The sequence below is a fragment of the Prionailurus viverrinus genome, chromosome B3, assembly GCF_022837055.1.
Source record: "Prionailurus viverrinus isolate Anna chromosome B3, UM_Priviv_1.0, whole genome shotgun sequence".
NCBI lineage: Eukaryota > Metazoa > Chordata > Mammalia > Carnivora > Felidae > Prionailurus > Prionailurus viverrinus.
In genome coordinates this window covers 70,297,111-70,317,346 of record NC_062566.1, presented here as the reverse complement: position 1 = coordinate 70,317,346, position 20,236 = coordinate 70,297,111, and the positions used below count along the sequence as shown (strand labels likewise).

The following is a 20,236-nucleotide window of genomic DNA, read 5'->3' as shown; positions in this document are numbered from 1 at the left end:
CCATCCCTCCCTCCCACAAGCCCTCCAGTAACCCTCTGTTTGTTCTCCATATTTAAGAGTCTCTTAGGTTTTGTCCCCCTCCCTGTTTTTATATTATTTTTGTTTCCCTTCCCTTATGTCCATCTGTTTTGTCTCTTAAAGTCCTCATATGAGTGAAATCATATGATTTTTGTCTTTCTCTGATTTCACTTAGCATAATACCCTCCAGTTCCATCCACGTAGTTGTAAATGGCAAGATTTCATTCTTTTTGATTGCTGAGTAATACTCCATTGAATATATATACCACATCTTCTTTATCCATTCATCCATTGGTGGACAGTTGAGCTCTTTGCATACTTTGGCTATTGTTGATAGTGCTGCTATAAACATGGGGGCGCATGTGTCCCTTCGAAACAGCACACCTGTATCCCCTGGATAAATGCCCAGTAGTGCAATTGCTGGGTCATAAAAAACTGAGTCATAGTCATAAAAAAAAAACTATTTTTAGTTTTTTGAGGAACCTCCATACTGTTTTCCAGAGTGGATGCACCAGCTTGCATTCCCATAGACTAATGCTTTTAAAGTGTTGAAAACATTTAAGTAGCAATAAATTAAAATTGTCCCAAAAGCTAAGGCACTAATAAAGCCCTTATAATAGTTTCTCTTTTCTCTACACAGTTCTTTCTAGATGCAGAAAGAAATTTCACAAGGTTGCCATCATTAAGCATGTATCAGGGAAGGATGAAGTTGTTTGCAGCTGTGAAAAGCATGTATATTTGTATATAAGGAGAGGATTCTTAATTTTCATAAGACGTTCAAATGGGGCCATCATATCCATAAAAGTTTGAGAATTGTATTAGTTTTTAATTCTGACATTTTTGCAAAAATTATGCTATATTACAATGTTTTTCTGTGCACCCACAGAATCTTCTAAGTATTTTTAAGTGTGTCTGTGTTACTCTGTACTGCCTTCTTCTCAACGTGGACTGCATGTTCTTTATGTATTGTAGGTGGTGCTTTATGTGTTACAGGGAGCACAGCAAGCACGCGTTCCCTTGTTAGAAGCCCCTGGGGGCAAAGAACGGGGATTAAGTTAATTGGACTCATATCATGGATGAAAAGGATCTTCGCTGTTTTTCAGCCAGGGTCTGACAGCTCTCAACAAAACTAAGTCTCTAGGTCTTTTCTGTGCGCAGGGAACATTCTGGGACAAAAAGGTCCTCACCTTAAGTAGGAAGCAGGAAAACAGAAATTCTCAACTGTGTGATAATTTTCACGGAGAGTTTGTTGGGGCTCAAGTGCCCTGAGAAAGTAATTATCAGTGGCAGAGCCTTGTTCTGCCCTTTTCCTTCCCTGGCAGTGCACTCTACCCACTCAAGAGAGGGAGCTATTTGATCTGCCTCCACAACCTCTAGAAAGAAGTGGGAGTAGCAAAGGTGCCAGCAGGGGGTCCAGGGACCAAAGGGTAAAGATAGGCAGGCTTCCTCTTCACTCTTTGGCCTCCTCTTCTGACTTATTCCTAGTGTCCTCATCACATCCCCCCACCACGCCACACCCATATTTCATTCACCCATGGCCCCACCTTACTAAGTATGACTTAAAGAAGAAATCTAGGGGCGCCTGGGTGGCGCAGTCGGTTAAGCGTCCGACTTCAGCCAGGTCACGATCTCGCGGTCCGTGAGTTCGAGCCCCGCGTCAGGCTCTGGGCTGATGGCTGGGAGCCTGGAGCCTGTTTCCGATTCTGTGTCTCCCTCTCTCTCTGCCCCTCCCCCGTTCATGCTCTGTCTCTCTCTGTCCCAAAAGTAAATAAAAACGTTGAAAAAAAAATTAAAAAAAAAAAAAGAAATCTAGAGGGTGCCCAGATGGCTCAGTTGGCTGAGCATCCAACTCTTGATTTTGGCTCAGGTCATGATCCCAGGGTCATGGGATCTAGCCCCACGTCAGGCTCCACACACAGCCCCTCTCTCTGCCCCTCTCTCCCACTCTCATGCGCTCTCTTTCTCCCTAAAAAAAATTAAAATAAATAAATAAGCAATCTAGGAAATGTGCATTCATTTAAAAAACTCAAGTGCCAAAGGACTGAGGCTCTCATCCTGGAAAGGCAGGAAACAGAGGAGATAGGCAGCTACCAGTTTTCCTGCCTTGTTGGGATATTACTGAATTTGGTGGGTTTAGGGTTCTGGGACACAGGGCCCCAAGCCCCCTTCCCTGTCACCCCAGGTGCCCATTTCTGCCGCCAGCACTGACTCAGCAGCTGTGCAGGACAGCGTTGGCTTGGACTATTCTCTTCCCCCACATCACCGGCAGTTGGTGGGCAAGCTTCCTGGGCAGCCACAGGTGACGAAACCTGTCACACCAGCAGGAGTACGGGACTGTTCTTGAGCCCCCACCCCCAGACTTCCTTCCTCTCTTGGGGGGTACAAGTCTGGCAAGTGAGAGCGGCAGCGGCATCTGACTGGGGCAGTCTTCCCAAGAAGATGCAGCTGCTCCTGTTCCTGATGGCCTTTCTCCTACCCCCCGGGGCTGGGGCAGGTAAGTGACCACCCCCAACCTCAGGCCCGACCCCTTTCACAGACCCTGGAGCCAGACTGCCTAGACACTTCCTAACTCTGTACCGTTGGGCAAGTTATTTGAATTCACAGTTCCTCAGATTCCTCATCTATAAACTAGGAAGAATACCAGTGTGTACCTCCTAGAGTTCAATGAGAGTTAAGTTAGTTGGTGTACATGAAACCCTTGGACTTGCCGCCAGCACAAAGGACACATGATATACATGTGCTCTCTAGATTCATTCTGCAGTCCGTGTGTCCGAGCCTAGGAAATAAGGATGCAGCAATAACAATACCATCAGCTCATGTCTAGAATCTGAAAAACCAGTCCCCTGCTGCTCATGTGCTGACCTTGAGGAGGCCTCAGAGGGACCTGGGAAGCTCCCTGAGGAAGAAAGTACCAGGGAACTTCGGAAGAGGCCATCCCAGAGGGCTCCAGATTTGCCACCCAGCAGCAGACCACCTCTCCTCATGGTGGGAGCCTGAATCTGACCCTGCCTGGAACCAGAGCTATCCTCCGGGGAGCTGGGAGGGAGCTCAGGTCTGGGATGGGGAGCCAGCAGTGGTTCCTGCCAAACCCGGGAGTCCTCCCCCAACGTGTGGTGCCCTGCAAACCCAATTCTCACCCGCAACTCCTCCACTCTCTCATGTCTCCCGCCTCCTCACCTGCCAGCCTTTCTGGAGCCACCACCCTGATGCCCACACCACGGGGTCAGCAAGCACAGAGATAAGTGCGCAATGCTTCCTTCCAGGGGAGATCATCGGAGGCCAAGAGGCCAGGCCTCATTCCCGCCCCTACATGGCTTTTCTTATAATCCAGACTCCAGTGGGGTACAGCACCTGCGGGGGTTTCCTGGTGAGAGAAGACTTTGTGCTGACGGCAGCTCACTGCTGGGGAAGGTGAGCAGCTCGTGTGCCAGTACTGCAGGCCCAGGAGAGCCCCTGACCAGCCATGTGAAAGCAAGCTTCCAGCAACAAAGGGGAAAAAGAGATGAGTGGGATTTGGGGGTGGAGAACGGGCCAGGGTGAATGAAGAGAAAAGGAGGACATGATCAAAAAGAGCAGGAGGAGGAGATGAAAGCACACAGTAGGGCTCAAAATAGGAGTTCAAGCTATTTCTCAACTTATTCCAGGGGAAGCAAGGCTCAGTCACTGCGTCCCCCACCACCCTCAGCTCAGGGCTGAGGAGAAGCACAGAGGACTCAGCCCCTGAAACCCTCCTGTCCCCTCAGTTCCCTCGGCTGCAGTCTTGCCGCCCTGGGCCATCCACCTGGCCTGCAGAGCCTGCGGGCTGAGCTCCTGAGGCTCACGCCTACCCCTAGGCCACCTCTCCTTTGCAGTCCTATCACCGTCATCCTGGGGGCCCACAACATCAGGAGGGAGGAAAGAACCCAGCAGCGCAGGTCTGTGCTCAGAGCCATCCGCCACCCTGAATACAATCAACAGAGCAACGTGAATGACATCATGTTACTGCAGGTACAGCCCACCCGACCCTCCAGTTCTCCTGCTGAGCCAGTCCACTCCCAGTGCAGGGGGGCCTGGCCATCCTGGGAGGCCGAGGAGGAGGCAGGGGCAGAGCCGCAGGGTGGGGACGGTGTGCTGCACACACCGCCCCTGAGTGCCCCCTCCCCTTCTCCTGCCAGCTGGAAAACAGAATCCAACAGAGTGAAGCTGTGAGGACAGTGTCTCTGCCTCAGGCACAGGCCAGACTGAGACCTGGGGCCGTGTGCACCGTGGCAGGCTGGGGCCTGGTGAGCCTGAGCAGGAGTACAAACAGACTCCATGAGGTGCAGCTAACCGTGCAGAGGGATAGCAGGTGCCGCGATCGCTTCAGTTTCTACACCAGCCAAACACAAATTTGTGTGGGAAACCCAAGTTCGAGGAAGTCCGCCTTCCTGGTAAGGCCATGGGCATCTGCCAATACTGCCTGACAGGCTGGGCAGTCGAAACAGGCTATTCCCCACGGCGTCAGTCTGGAGGGGTCAGAGTAGAGGGAGGTAGGGTCTTTTCCCATCAATCTGGTCTCTAGGGTAACAGGAGGAGCACTGGGCACACAACATATACGTGTGCAGTGTTTTCCTGGAGAAGGCAAAGGCACCTTGACTTGGGTTGAGCTAGAGACAGTAACTCTAGCCAGGCCTGAAGCCCAACCATGGAAAGGCCGGAAGGCTGACTTCCATACTTCCACCGCCCTTCCATCCTCCCCCCACTCGCCCCTGCTTTCTCTGAGAGCCAGGCCTTAGGGCAGCAGGAGCCCAGAGGCCTGGTTTAAGGTCTTTTCCTCTCCTTGTCCACAGGGGGACTCCGGAGGCCCCCTGATATGTAACAATGTGGCCGAGGGGATTGTCTCCTATGGAGACAGGAGGGGGATTCCTCCCGCAGTCTTCACCAGGGTGTCCAGCTTCGTGAACTGGATAACCAGAACAATGGAACGCTTCAAGCAGCAGAACCAGACCTGGACGCCGCTGTGACTGATTCTGCTCTGGGGCGGCTCCAGAGGGGGTGGCCAGAGCCTTAATAAATGTCCATGTCTAGAGTGGAATTAACTGACTTTTCATGGGTTCATTAAACATCATTCGGTACACAACAAGCACATGCCAGGACAGAGTCTGGGCTCCTCCAGGAAAATGGGGTTCTTCCCCAGGACAAATTAACCCTTCCCACACCACTCTGGAGATCAGGATGAGCTACTTCCTTCCTCCCGGCCATCCATTCCCTCATTTCTCCTCCCCCCACCACCTGGGAGAAGGGTGGAAAGACATATCTCTTCTCAGGGCAAAGCTCTCTACTCTTCACCCTACCAGAGATTCCCCTACTAGGTATTAAAGTAGACTCTAAAACTGTATGCCAGTGCTATGTGTAGGGCAGGGAGACCAAACGGACAGAATTGAAATTCAATACAAAGCTTGATTTAATACATGATAAAGGTGGCATCTCAAATCACTGAGAAACAATGAATTTTCAATAAATGGTATTGGAACAACGAGATAGTAGTCATTTGGGGGAAAAAAGATAAAATTGGACCTACTCCTTGCACTGTAAGCCACAATAAACCTCAAATGAATCAAATATCTAAAAGCAAAAAAATGAAACCATACAAGTACTTGAAGGAAGAAAAAAATAAAGATTTGCTTGCTTAAAAATAGCGACCAAACACTCACGTTCACAGCACCGTTATTCACGATGGCCAAGAAATGGAAGCAATCCAAGGGCCTATGGACAGCCAACATTCTTCTCTTAAACCCTTAGGCTACAACCAAACCCCACTGAATTACAGACCACTGTTCTCATCTTTTTTTTTTTTTTAAATATCTTTCTTTTCTTAATGTTTATTTCGAGAGAGAGAGTGCACTCATGCATGCATGCAAGTCGGGGAGGAGCAGAGAGAGAGGGAGAAAGAGAATCCTAAGCAAGCTATGCGCTGTCAGCACAGAGCCCCACTCGGGGCTCCATCCCATGAACCAAATCGTGAGATCATGACCTGAGCCAAAATCAAGAGTCACTTAAGTGACTGAGCCACCTAGGCCCTCTCATTTTCTTATGTTGATACTCCAACATTACACAAAACTCCACACAAAATGTTGACTAAAATAAGGATGTGTATCCTAAAAATTAGCCCATAACTGTGTATACCAATACTATATTCAAATAAAAGATTACTAAAAATTGCATAATTTAAACCATACTTTAAACACCTTCTTAAGATAACTGCACAGAATCAGCTGGAAGGGTTTTTTTTTTTTAACATCCATCAAAATGCTAATTACTCCTTGCAGTGTGACATTTACCATCTGACTTTTTGCAGTTTCCATCATCTTAAATGGAATAGTCACTGAACTCATATTTTATCAAGTCTAACTGGCTATATACAAAAATACTTTGAAGTAAATTTAATCATTATCGTATGGCTATTTTTTATCAGAAAGTCATTTGCCTATAATATTCAGTGTAAGCCATTTATCAACCAAATTGTAATCAACATCACATCTTTGACAATACACAGGCACTCTCTATATTTGTTATCATCTATCCATAGGAATTATCTATTATTTGCATGTTCTGGGGGATAACAGTCTCATTATTAAGTGTTTGCATTGGCAAACAGAAAGAGTACTTGCTGGTGGGGAAAAGGGAAGGCAGAGCGACGAATGAGTCCATTTAGCCCTGCCTCTCCGTGACATTTACTCAGAGCCCAAGAGCACCACTCTGGACTCAGTGCCCAGGAAACACCAGGGCCGACCCATCTCACCTCCATGTCTTTCTCTGCCAGTCAGCACTTCCAAGGCATCTCTCTCTCTCCCGCTGCCCTGCTGGGAAGATTGCCGCAGACCTCACAGTGTTCACCTCCAGAGGACAATTCTGATCATGAGCATCTCAGAAGCCAAGCCTATCCCCACCCCTCCACAGGTCTGCACTCTTCCCTATTAAGTAAACCGCAGCAGCAAAACTTTGGGAAGCAAGTCTTTTGCACACTGAAAACTAGTGCAAAAGGACTCGGTTTCTCCCACTTTCTTTCTCCAGGTGCAAACTCTGTATTACATGCCCTCCTGACTTGACTGAAAAGCCATAAAACAACCATGACAAGCTCGTACACAGAAACCCAACTGGGAACTTCTCCCAAACCAATAGCTACAGAAGACTTCCTATCTACAGAGACTTGGTGTCTCCACTCATCCCCCCCCCCACCTTCCCCTCCACCCCCAAGGCAGAGCATCAGAGTCAGGAGAAACTAGACACTGGCAGTTCATCATAGCTATAGCAGAGCTACAGAGGTGAGGGGTGGTGACCTTGATAATGGTGTCTGAGGAAAAGAGGGGAAAGGTGGGTGCTCCAAGAGCAAGTTGGACAGGTACGGAAAGTTAGACATAGGATAGGGATATTGAGGGCTGGGGTTCTTCAAGGAGCGTGGCTCTGTCACCTCCACAGGACAGCCCTGACCTTGAGTCAACAGCGACAGAAGAAATGGAACCGGAATGCACAGGACCTGGGAACCCCAGCCTTGACAGAAAGTGAAGTTTGCCTCCAGACTGTTGCTCCAAAAAAACAGGTGTGCTGGGGCGCCTGGGTGGCGCAGTCGGTTAAGCGTCTGACTTCAGCCAGGTCACGATCTGGTCCGTGAGTTCGAGCCCCGCGTCAGGCTCTGGGCTGATGGCTCAGAGCCTGGAGCCTGTTTCCGATTCTGTGTCTCCCTCTCTCTCTGCCCCTCCCCCGTTCATGCTCTGTCTCTCTCTGTCCCAAAAATAAATAAATAAACGTTGAAAAAAAAAATTTTTTTTAAAAAACAGGTGTGCTGAGAGGTAGGGGACACTGAAGACGTGGGCACTAGGGTCACCCCATCTCTGCCAACCCAAACCACGCCATTTGCACTTGCACTTCTGCCCTCCCAGGACAATGTGTTCTGCACCCTTCACTGTCAACATGGTCTTAGGAGAAACATGTTGCCCCCTGTAAAAAGGCACAGAAAGTCAAAATTTACCCAAGTATATTTCTCCCAGTACTAGGGAGACTAATTTTTAGAGTGCTACCTGGGGAGTTAGCCAAAATAGACAACAAAAAGTAAAACATAATAATATAATATGTAATAAATAATTATACACATCTAAGTTATTTAAGATTGAGTGTTTCCATAGGTGTTTCAAAAATTTATTTCATTCTTATTTAATTCTCTCTTATGTGCTATTTTTAAACTAATCAACAATAGATTATTGACTATGGCCGCTAGTAACTAACTAGTAACTAAGACTAATGAAACATTAATATGTATGGTAAAGTATGCTATTTTGTGTTTCTGTCACTTTTTTTTTCATCTTTTCTTAGAGTTACACTTCGTTGTATCTTAATTGTGTTGCTTTAATATACAAAAAAAAGTATATCATTATGTATATCAATATTCTAAAGGAAAAAATAAATACATAAGGATTAGGTAGACAATGCCTACATATGATTAAAATAGCAGTGCTGTGTTATCTCTGTCTTATGATAGAGTAGAATCTCACCATTTTTCTTGTTTCCTTTTACAATGATACTAGATGATCTAACTGTCTGCCTCTTGAGAACATCCTTCCTTCTTTTGGTAAAAACAGAGTGAATTATATTCAAACATCATATACTTTGACCTGCAGTTCTGGCTGGTTCCTGGTCTCCTCAAGCTAAACAGCCTCTCAGCAGAAACGCTTGAGTGTGCAATACTGAGGATTTTACTTCTCACCAGCAACAGGCAATTTGATTTGCAGGAGTTAGTTCCCAGCTCTCCAAAACTGTGTCTCCATTGGGCCTGCAGGACTGCTCTGGTGGGCAAGCCATTAGTCAGAATCCATCCTGTCACATGGTTTTCAAATTGGGGCACCGCCTGAAAGGGGAGGAGAACGAAGGGACCAGCCTCACCCCATACCACCCCATCAGAACAGCTCATCAATTATAAATACTTAGCACAGGTCCAAATTTTACTTAAGGAAAATATTCATGGCTTAAGAAAGTCACAATTTTGAAGGACACTGATAGACACTAACCAGCTCCATTAAAAGAGAAACCCGGAAAGGAAAGCGACCAGCACGGCCCTGGGGTGAGTTCTTCTCAGGCACAACACTGGACCCTGGCTCCCAACTCCCAGCCAGTTCTGCCAATGAAAAGATATTGTTCCTCACACTTTCTCCTCTCCCAGGCCCTTGGCCACATGGCCGTGGGCCTGCCACTCTCATGTCTGTATTTTGAGGCCAAGTGGACCCATCCTGTCTCTCCCTTCTCCGAAATGAAACCTGCCTCCCTGTGGCTTCCCACAATCCGTACAGCTCTGTCAAGTGACAGTGTTTGACTAACCTGAGTATCTTCTGGAATCCCTGTATTAGTGTGACTTACCAAGCTACTTAACCCTCTGTGAGAGTTAGGGGCCAAGAATGAAAACAAGAAGTTACTTTATATGTTCTACCTTCCAAGTGATGACCTATCCAACAGATACAAAAGCAGCATCAACATTATGTCCAATCTGAGATAAGATTTCAGAGGTCTTCTCTTATCTGTATGAAGTTATAAATGAACAAAGAAGTCATTGGAAGTATCAGGTTGATTGTATTCTATCCAAAAGCTGACAGCCCTCTGGGAATGCAAGCTGGTACAACCACTCTGGAAAACAGTATGGAGGTTCCTCAAAAAAATAAAAATAGAACTACCCTATGACCCAGCAATTGCGCTACTAGGTATTTATCCAAGGAACAGGTGTGCTGTTTCAAAGGGACACATGCACCCCCATGTTTATAGCAGCACTATCGACAATAGCCAAAGTATGCAAAGAGCCCAAATGTCCATCGATGGAGGAATGACTAAAGAAGATGCAGTATATATATACAATGGAGTATTACTTGGCAATCAAAAAGAATGAAATCTTGCCATTTACAACTACGTGGATGGAACTGGAGAGTATTATGCTAAGTGAAATTAGTCAGGGAAAGACAAATATCATATGGCTTCACTCATATGAGGACTTTAAGAGACGAAGTAGATGAACATAAGGGAAGGGAAACAAAAATAATACAAAAACAGGGAGGGGGACAAAGCATAAGAGACTCATAAATATGGAGAACAAACAGAGGGTTACTAGAGGGGTTGTGGGAGGGGGGATGGGCTAAATGGGTAAGGGGCATTAAGGAATCTACTCCCGAAATCATTGTTGCACTATATGCTAACTAACTTGGATGTAAATTTAAAAAAATAAAATTAAAAAAAAAAAGCTGATAGCTCTGAAGCTCCTGTGTACAGAGAACTGCAGAGCAATGATACTATCATTGTTGATAACACTATCAACAGCCTAGAAATGTGGTTCCTGCAACAACCTCACCACAGAAAAGATCTTTCCGTGTGAGGGGAAGGGCGATATAGTGAAAGCTCATAGCCTGAGAATCAGAACCAGGAGAAAATTGGTGGTCACTGAGCCAGCCCCTTTTTTTACTTCCCCTCAAGGACTGAAAAGCCTGGAAAAAGAAAACCTCTTAACAGACCCATTAATGCCTTTCAAGAATTTACTTCTACTCCTGTTTTTCTTGGCTGATCTCCTACCCTCCAGGAGGTAAGGGACCATTCTGTTAAAAAGAAAACCACAGGCCCCAAATGGCTTCACTTAGATCCAGTCCCCAAACCAGGGCTTGATACCTAATCTAACTGCAGTTTCAACCTCCCTCAGAAATGTTGTCTAAACCTGTCAGTCAGGAATTTTTCCATTGAGTCTGCCTTGTGGGTCCTCTCCAGGCCCCTAAGGAAGATGAGGTAATCTGTTTTTTCCCTAAGGAAAAGCCACCTTGCCTGAAACAAATCGTTTCCTTCTGCTTTCTTGCCCCATCCTCCTTCTATAAAAACCCTCCATTTTGTGCATCTCTTCGGAGCGACCCTCTGTTTTCTAGATGCGATGCTGCCTGACTCATAAATCATTTAATAAAGCCAATTAGATCCTTAAACTTTCCTCAGCTGAATGTTTGTTATGTAACAATCCCTAGACTCAGAGGCCTGGCTTATGCCAGCAGTGACACTTCCCCAGCATCCCAGGGAGGTTATTACTATGATTCTTTCTTGCCTCACTCCCATAAATTTTCTGAGCCCCAGGTCTGTCATTGGATATACAACGTACAGAAATTACAGAACAGAAAACTGCTTCCAAAGAGACATAATGTGTCCTCTCCCCTAGATGGGTCATACCCTGTCACCCAAAAAGTGACATTACTAGGATGCCACAGGATCCTGGCAGCAGAGGAAAGCTGAAAACGAGGGCTGGAACTTCTCATTCTCCAAAGCTGAAAGTGGTTATCTATCCCAGGAGCTACTGTCAGAAAGTCCCCAAATTACACACACACCCCAATGTTTATAGCAGTACTATTGACAATAGCCAAAGTATGGAAATAACCCAAATGTCCATCAACTGATGAATAGATCAAGAAGATGTGGTATATATATACAATGGAATATTGGTTATCAAAAAGAATGGAATCTTGCCATTTGCCACTACATGGATGGAATTAGAGAGTATTATGCTAAGCAAAATAAGTCAGTTGGAGAAAGACAAATATCATATGATTTCAGTCCTTTGTGGAATTTAAGAATAAAATAGATGAACATAGGGGAAGGGAAAGAAAAATAAGATAAAAACAGAGAGGGAGACAAATCATAAGAGACTCTTAAATACAGAGAGCAAGCTGAGAGTTGCTGGGGGGTGTTGGGTACGGGGATGGCTCAAATGGGCATGAAGGAGGGCACTTATTGGGATGAGCGCTAGGTGTTATATGTAAGTGATGAATCACTAAATTCGATTCCTGAAATCATTATTACACTCTATGTTAACTAATTTGGATTTAAATTTTATAAATAAATAAATAACACAAAAAGAAAAAGAAAAGGAAGTCCCCAAATTAAAAACAAGTAACCTGAAAAAGCATCATAAAATCTTAGAAAATACAAAACTGTTTTTGATAATATGAAAGTGATCAAATTAGACATGATTTCAATATGCGGCCACAAAACCCCAGGTCTAAAGGCACTTATCTGGCAACATCCAATCCAACTTGACACAATCAGCTAGCGCCTAAAGTTAAGAATGTAAGGAGCTTGGAAGTTGACAGACCATCCAAACAACAAGTAAAAAGCTGACAGACTACACAATCAGCAAACCCTTCTTGGGGTCATAAGAGGTGGGGGGGAGAGGGCAAACCACTACCCCTGTGATTTGGAAAAACTAACAGGCAAATACAGGGAGCCACAGCTCAATGGAGTCGAGATTCCCGGAGCAAGAACCACTGTGGGAACCAGTGCTGGTGCAGAAAAACCTGAGCTGTAATTGACAGACTGCTGGAGGCTCAGTGTGGACAAGGCTGAGAGTTAAAAACTGCAGGACGACCTGGCCACAGAGGGACCCCACACTTTGGTGAGATTTACCTCCTAGTGCTCGATCAGATTTTCACAGTAAATCCTGGAGGAAAATCCCCTCGTGCTCCTGGCAGGGAAAGAAGGAAAATGAGCCATTCTGAAAGAAAACAGAAGACTCTGTTCTTCTTAAAAAGCCTTGCCCTCAGGAGAAACCAGTTTCTCCTAAGCCTAACTTGCTGGGGTACTGTCAGACCTAACTGACCCGGGAGAAAGGAAATACCCAACTCCAGCCCCCCTAGCTATCCTGTCCCCCCCAGGGAGACACGTGAAATTCACAGTCCAGAGGCACAGTCTCACTAAAAGACTGAGACGGAATCAAAGGACTACAGAATGCTTCCCCTCTCCCCATATCTTACTGCCACATAATTAAAGGCCTATTTATAGCAGTTCCTTTTACCATCATGTCTAGTTATCAAGAGAAAAATGACAAGGCATACCAAAAATCAAAAAATAAAATTTTAAGAGAGAGAGCAAGCATCAAAGCCATATATGGCAGGGATATTGGAATTATCAGAGCAAGAATTTAAACAACTATGGTTAATATGCCAAGAGCTCTATGGAGAAGAAGGCAGGGCACAAGAACAGATGGGCAATGTAAGCAGAGAGGTGAAAATGCCAAGAAAGAACCAAAAAGAAAGGCTAGAGATCAAAAATGCTTTTCAGAAATGAAGAATGTCTTTGATGAGCTTATTTGTAAATTGAAACTGGATGAGTTTTATTCGTAGATTGAAACTGGGGAAAGAATCTCAATGCTTAAGCGTATCTCAACAGAAACATCCAGAACTGAAAAACAAAGAGAACAAAGACTGAAAAAAAAAACAAACAAACATCCAAGGACTGTGAGACAACTACAAAATATGTAACATGCATAATGAGAATGCCAGAAAAGGAAAAAAGAGAAAGGAACAGAAGACATATTTGAAATAATAATGACTGAGAATTTCCCACAAATTTCATGTCACCAAACCAAAGGTCCAGGAAGCTCAGAGAACATGGAGCAGGATAACTGCCCCAAAAAACTACACCAAAGCATCTCATCTTCAAACTACAGAAAATCAAAGATAAAGGGGAAAAATCCCTAAAAAATCCAGAGGAAAGAAACACCTAACCTATAGAGGAACAAAGACGAGAATTACATCCAACTTCTCCTCAGAAACCATGCAGGCTGGCAAGTGGTATCTTTCAAATAGGCCCATTTCATCTAGATTATCAAGTTTGTGGGCAAAGAACTGTTTATAGTGTTCCTTGATTATCCTTGCAATGTCCATGGTGTCTGTAGTGAGATCCTATATATATATACTTAATACATAAATGTTATATATGTATGTGATATATATATGACATGTGTAAGTGGACATAATAGAATATTATATATATATATATATATATATATATTATGGAATGTAAGTTTATACATAAGCGAAATGAATGACAGTAATGATACAGGGATGGGAGGGAGGAATTAGGATTATTTTGTTATTATAAGGGAGGCACACTACCTGTGAAATGGTACAGTATTATTTGCAAGAGGACTTGGGATTGGTTGTAAATATATTGCAAACTGTAGGTCAACCACTACAAAAAGCAAAGAAGAAAGAAAGAAAACAGTAACAAATATGGTAGGTCAATAATCATTTTGAATGTCAGTGGTCAAAATGCACCAATTAAAATACAGAAATTGGGGCGCCTGGGTGGCTCAGTCGGTTAGGCGTCCGACTTCGGCTCAGGTCATGATCTCACGGGCCGTGAGTTCAAGCCCCGCGTCAGGCTCTGTGCTGACTGCTCAGAGCCTGGAGCCTGTTTCAGATTCTGTGTCTCCCTCTCTCTCTGACCCTCCCCCATTCATGCTCTGTCTCTCTCTGTCTCAAAAATAAATAAACGTTAAAAAAAAAATTAAAATACAGAAATTGTCAGAGTCTATCAAAAAAGAAGACTCAACTATATGTTGTTTACAAACCCATTTTACACTTAAAAGCACATATAGATTAAAAGTAAATGGATAGAGAAAAATAATATACTATGGTAACACTAATCAAAAGAAATCAGGGAAAGGCGCCTGGGTGGCTCAGTTGGTGGATTAGCTCAGGTCATGATCTCACAGCTCATGGGTTTGAGCCCCACGTTGGGCTCTGTGCTGACAGCTCGGAGCCTGGAGTCTATTTTGGATTCTGTGTCTCCCTCTCTTTCTCTGCCTCTCCATGGCTCTCACTGTCTCTCAAAAGTAAATAAGCATTAAAAAAAATTTTTTTAAGAAAGCAGGGATAGCTATATTTCACCAGACCAGACTTCAAAGCATGGAAAGTTATCAGGGATAAAGAAGGGCACTACATAATGATAAAGGGGCTAATTCTCCATGAAGATATAACAATTCTAAAGATGCATTTGCTTAACCACAGGAGCATCACACTATTTGAAGCAAAAACTATAGAACTGAAAAAAGAAACAGATGAATCCACTATCATAACTGGAGACTTCCAACACCTCTGTCTCAGAAGTGGACAGATCCAGGGGTAGAAAATCAGTAAGGACATAGTTGAACTCAACAATACCATCAATCAACTTGATACAAGGGACATCTCTAGACTCTTTTATCCAACAGCAGCAGAATATGTATTCTTCTCATGATCACATGGAACATTCACCAAGATAAACCACATTCTGGGCCATAAAACACACCTTAGCAAATTTAAAAGAATGGAAATCAGGGCGCCTGGGTGGCTCAGTCAGTAAAGTGTCTGACTCTTAATTTCAGCTCTGGTCAAGATCTCACATAATTGGGCTCTTCGCTGACATTGCAGATCCTGCTTGGGATTCTCTCTCTCACTCTCTCTCTCTGCCCCTCTCCTCCACATGCATGCTCGCTTTCTCTCTCAAAGTAAACAAACTTTTAAAATATACATATCCTGGGGCACCTGGGTGACTCAGTCGGTTGGGCATCTGACCTCAGCTCAGGTCATGATCTCATGGCTTGCGAGTTCGAGCTCTGAGTCAGGCTCTGTGCTGACAGCTTGGAGCCTGGACCCTGCTTTGGATTGTATCTCCCTCTCTCTCTCTGCCCCTCCCCCACTCACACTGTGTCTTTCTCTCCTTTAAAAATAAATAAACATAAAAAAATTTCTTAATATACATACCCTTTAAAAAAAAAATAAAATCATGGGAATCATACAATGTTTGCTCTTGCACCACAATGGAATTTAACTAAAAATCAATAACACAAAGATAACTAGAAAATCATAAAGTACATGGAGATTAAACTTCTGGAGCACCTGGGTGTCTCTGTCAGTTAAGCAGCCGACTTTAGCCCAGGTCAGAATCTCACAGTTCAGGGATTCGAGTCCCACGTCGGCTCTGTGCTGACAGCTCAGAACCTTGAGCCTGCTTCAGATTTTGTGTCTCCTTCTCTCTCTGCCCCTCTTCCACTCACTCTGTCTCTCTCAAAAATAAACATTTAAAAAAAAAAACTTCTAAAGAGCATATAGTCAAAAAAGAAATCTCACAAAAAATTTTAAAATATTTTGAACTAAATGAAAACATGACTTATCTAAAATTAGTGAGATGTTGGGGTGTCTGGGTGGCTCAGTCAGTTAGGTGTCCGACTTCGGCTCAGGTTATAATCTCGCAGTTTGTGAGTTCGAGCCCCATGTCAGGCTCTGTGCTGACAGCTCAGAGTCTGGAGCCTGCTTTGGATTCTGTGTCTCCCTCTCTCTCTGCCTTCCCCACTCACGCTCTGTCTCTCTTTCTTCAAAAATAAATAAACATTAAAAAATTGTTTTAATTAGTGAGATGTAGCAAAAGCAATGCTTACGGGAAATTTATAGCAGTCAATGCCTATATTATTAGAAAAGAAGAAATCTCTAAAATCAACCAAATTAATGCAAAGTAAACAGAAGAAAAGAAATAATAAGAATTAGAGCAAAAATCAATGAAATTGAAAACAGGAAATCAATACAGAAAATCAATTAAACCAAAGTCTGACTCTTTGAAAAGATTAATAAAATCAATTAGCCTCTAGCTAACTAAGAAAAAAAGAGAGGACATAGGTCATGAAAACCAGAAATAAAAGAGGGACATCACCACAAATTGCATGGACATTAAAAGAATAATCAAGGAATTCCTTGAATAACGCTGTGCCCACAAATTTGACAACCTAGATGAAATGGAACAATTTTTGAAAGGCATAATATGCCAAACCCCACCCAAGAAGAAATAGGCAATCTGAATGGGTCTATATCTACTAAAGAGATTACCAATAAATTAATAGCCTTCTGAAACAGAAAGCACCAGGCCCAGATGGATTCACTAGTAAATTCTACCAAGCATTTAAGGAAGAAATTATGCCAATTCTCTGTAATCTCTTTCAGAAGATAGAAGTACAGGGATTACTTCCTAACTCATTCTTTGGAGCCAGCTATACCTAAATACCAAAACCAGACAAAGACATTACAAGAAAAGAAACTACAGACCAATTAACTCTCATGAACATAGATGCAAAAATCCTCAATAAAACATGATCAAATCAGATCCAATAATGTTTTTTAAAGAATTATACACCCCAAATGAGTGGGGTTCACCTCAGGTGTTCAAGGCTGGTTCAACATTTGAAAGTCGATTAATGTAATCCATCACATCAACAAGCTGAAAAATAAAACTCACGTGACCATATCAATAGATATAGAAAAACATTTGACAAAATCTAACACCAATTTATGATAAAAACTTACTGTAAACTAGATATGCAGGGGAACTTCTTCAACTTTATAAAGAATATCTACAAAAAACCTGCAGCTATTATCATACTTAGTGGTGAAAAACGAGAAAGTTTCCAATTAAGATCAGCTACAAGGCAAGGATGTCCCCTCTCACCACTTCTTTTCAACATCATACTGGAAGTTCTAGCTAATGAAATAAGAAAGGGTGGGAAGGAGGTAAATGGATTGGGAAGAAAGAATAAAGTCTATATTTACAGAGGAGATAATTATCTATGTAGAAAATCTAAAGGAATTGACAAAAACACAGCCGGAACTAATAAGCCATTATAACAAGGTTGCAGGGTGCAAGATTAATAAACACAAATCAATCACTTTTCTATATACTAGCAATGAACAAGTGGAATTCAAAATTAAAAACACAATATTATTTACATTATTGGCACAAAAAAATGGAATACTTAAGTATAAACTTAACAAAATGTGTGCAAGATCTATATAAGGAAAACAACAAAACTCTGATGAGTGATGTCACAGAAAAACTAAATAAATGAAGAGGTATTCCATGATCATGGATAGAAAGACTCAAAATTGTCAAGGTTTCAGTTCCTTTGCTCATTAGTCCTAAACATACATTCTATTGGCACTAGAACAGAAGGTTGTTTGTGTAATTTATCATCTTGTTCCATGGCTTTTAAACAGGAAGAGAATGGTAATGAATGAAATAATCTCAGGTCCCAGTCCCTCACTTCTGATTCTATCAGAAGAGCCTATCTCTAGCTCTTTCAGGTAGAGGCATAGGTATAAAATTTTCTTTGATAAAAGATATACCTGGCATTATAAAATTAATAATTTTGAAACCCATTGATGTATAACAACTTCCTCCTTTGAAATATGAAGAAACTGAGGCACAGAAAGGGAAGTAACCACATGGGGCCATTCAGAGAGCTGTCCCCAGATGGGAACCTTGGTATCCCAACTTCCAGGCCAGTACTCTCCAAGACGCAACCATTTCAGCAGCAAGAGAGCTTCAGTTCGCGTAGCCACCTCCTTCCTCACCAGCCTGCATCCCAACCTCCCCCATCTGGCTACTCAGACAACAACCTGGACAGAAAGTACATGGAATTCAACCTCTTCCCTTTTCCACCATACATATGAAAGCATAGGTCCAAACAAAACACAAACCATATGACAGTCCATATAATGCTTCCAGTCAGCTGCCACACACACCTGCCCCATCCCAACCCAGGCAATTCCACTGTGTTCTGAGTTAAACACCCTCACTCTCAGTTCTTCATTTGCTCTGTGAGATAGCAGGGAGCCCATTCACCACACAAGACCCTCCCTGAAAACTCTCTCAGAGCCCAGGGCTGGGATGTTCCTAGGACCAAGTTCTCCTGAATTGTGTCTAGCTGATACTGAGACAATCTGACAGGAAAAGCAAAGAAATTCAATGGGAGAAGAAGCCCAGAGGGAAGCTTCCGTAAGCCTCAGGTCCAAGAGTGAGCCAAGGGACCCATCTTTGTAAAGCTCCTTAGGCAGTGACCTTTGAAGAAAGAGTAGATGAGGAGCACAGGCTTAGGGTTACACCCTTAAGACTTTTTTATGTTTCCTTTGGGGGAAAAAAATGTGACTTCATTTATCAGCTTTCTGAAAAGTGATGGACAGGATAGAGAAAAGAATGCCACCATGCAAGTGAGAACTTGCCATGATCTTGATGAGACTCGTGATGAGAAAGTGATGAACTCAAGAAAACCAACATCCTTATCTGGTTTTCACTTCATTTTGTTACTCCCAGGATTTCCCCCAATTCAAGAAGCAGTCTGGAGAAAGATGGTCACTCCCACCCTGCAATTTGTTAAATGCAAATCATTACATATTTAGGACTTCCCCAGTCCCCACCAGGACCAGCACTAAAATTTCACACTAAAAAATGTCCAGACCTCACATTCCCACCCCCACCCCACCCCCAGCTACTCTGCCCAGGAGAAAATGCTTAAGGGGCATTTCATTTTCCTGCTGGGGGCTCAAAAGAAAAAGAGAGAGAGAGAGAGAGAGAGAGAGAGAGAGAGAGAGAAGGAAGAAAGAAGTTACTCCCCATCCCAACTCAACTTGGACTGAGCAGACCTTTTTCCTGAGCCCTGGTATGCTCAGAGCCCCTGAAGGGTAAGACCTCTGCCTATTTCTTACATGTGTCATCATCTGTCCACCTTCCCCAGCAGATTCTGGACACTCTTTTGGAATACCGTGGCCTGGTTTCTGAATCCTTGCTATGCCCCTACTGCCTTACCCTGACTTTCCCACCCTAATGCTGTTTCAGTTTCTTCCTATCTCCTAAGTTTGGCATCATTCCACATTTTGCAGACAATAAACATATTTTTAAATGATATTATAATTGTACATAATAAAACTTGATGATAACTAATTTGAAATTCTAGATTAGAAAATTCATGGATTCTTAGAAAAACATAACTCATCGAAACTGACACAAGAAACTTTGAAAATATGACTAGCCCAATGTCTGTTGAAGAGATAGAATCTGATTTTAAATCTTCCCCCAGAGGGGGTGCCTGGCTGGCTCAGTCCATAGAGCACACAACTCTTGATCTTTGGGTTGTGAGACTGAGCCCCAGGCTGGGTGTGGAGACTTCTTAAAATAAATAAATGAGAGTTGCGGCAAGATGGCGGCTTAGGAGGACGCTGGGCTCACCGCACGTCCTGCTGATCACTTAGATTCCATCTACACCTGCCTAAATAACCCAGAAAACCGCCAGAGGATTAGCAGAACAGAGTCGCCAGAGCCAAACGCAGACGAGAGGCCCACGGAAGAGGGTAGGAAGGGCGGCGAGGCGGTGCGCGCTCCACGGACTGGCGGGAGGGAGCCGGGGCGGAGGGGCGGCTCGCCGGCCAAGCAGAGCCCCCAAGTCTGGCTTTCAAAAGCGGAGGGGCCGGGCGGACTGTGTTCCGACAGCAAGCGCGACTTAGCGTCTGGGAGGTCATAAATTAACAGCTCTGCTCGGAAAGCGGGAAGGTTCGAGGACAAAGGGAGGGAGAGCTGCTGAGCCCCCTGACAACAGAGCTCAGTTTGGTGGGGAACA

The 20,236-nt window shown here is 43.8% G+C and overlaps 1 protein-coding gene across 1 annotated transcript; it reads left to right on the top strand.

Annotated features, from left to right (window-relative positions):
• Positions 1 to 2,385: 2,385 nt before the first annotated feature.
• LOC125168541 (cathepsin G-like) lies at positions 2,386 to 5,079 on the top strand. The gene is made up of 5 exons (XM_047863661.1): positions 2,386 to 2,512; positions 3,282 to 3,429; positions 3,870 to 4,005; positions 4,173 to 4,427; positions 4,827 to 5,079. Exons 1-5 carry the CDS (start codon positions 2,458 to 2,460, stop codon positions 4,998 to 5,000), a joined length of 768 nt encoding a protein of 255 aa, XP_047719617.1. The 5' UTR covers positions 2,386 to 2,457; the 3' UTR covers positions 5,001 to 5,079.
• The last annotated feature ends 15,157 nt before the right edge of the window (positions 5,080 to 20,236 follow it).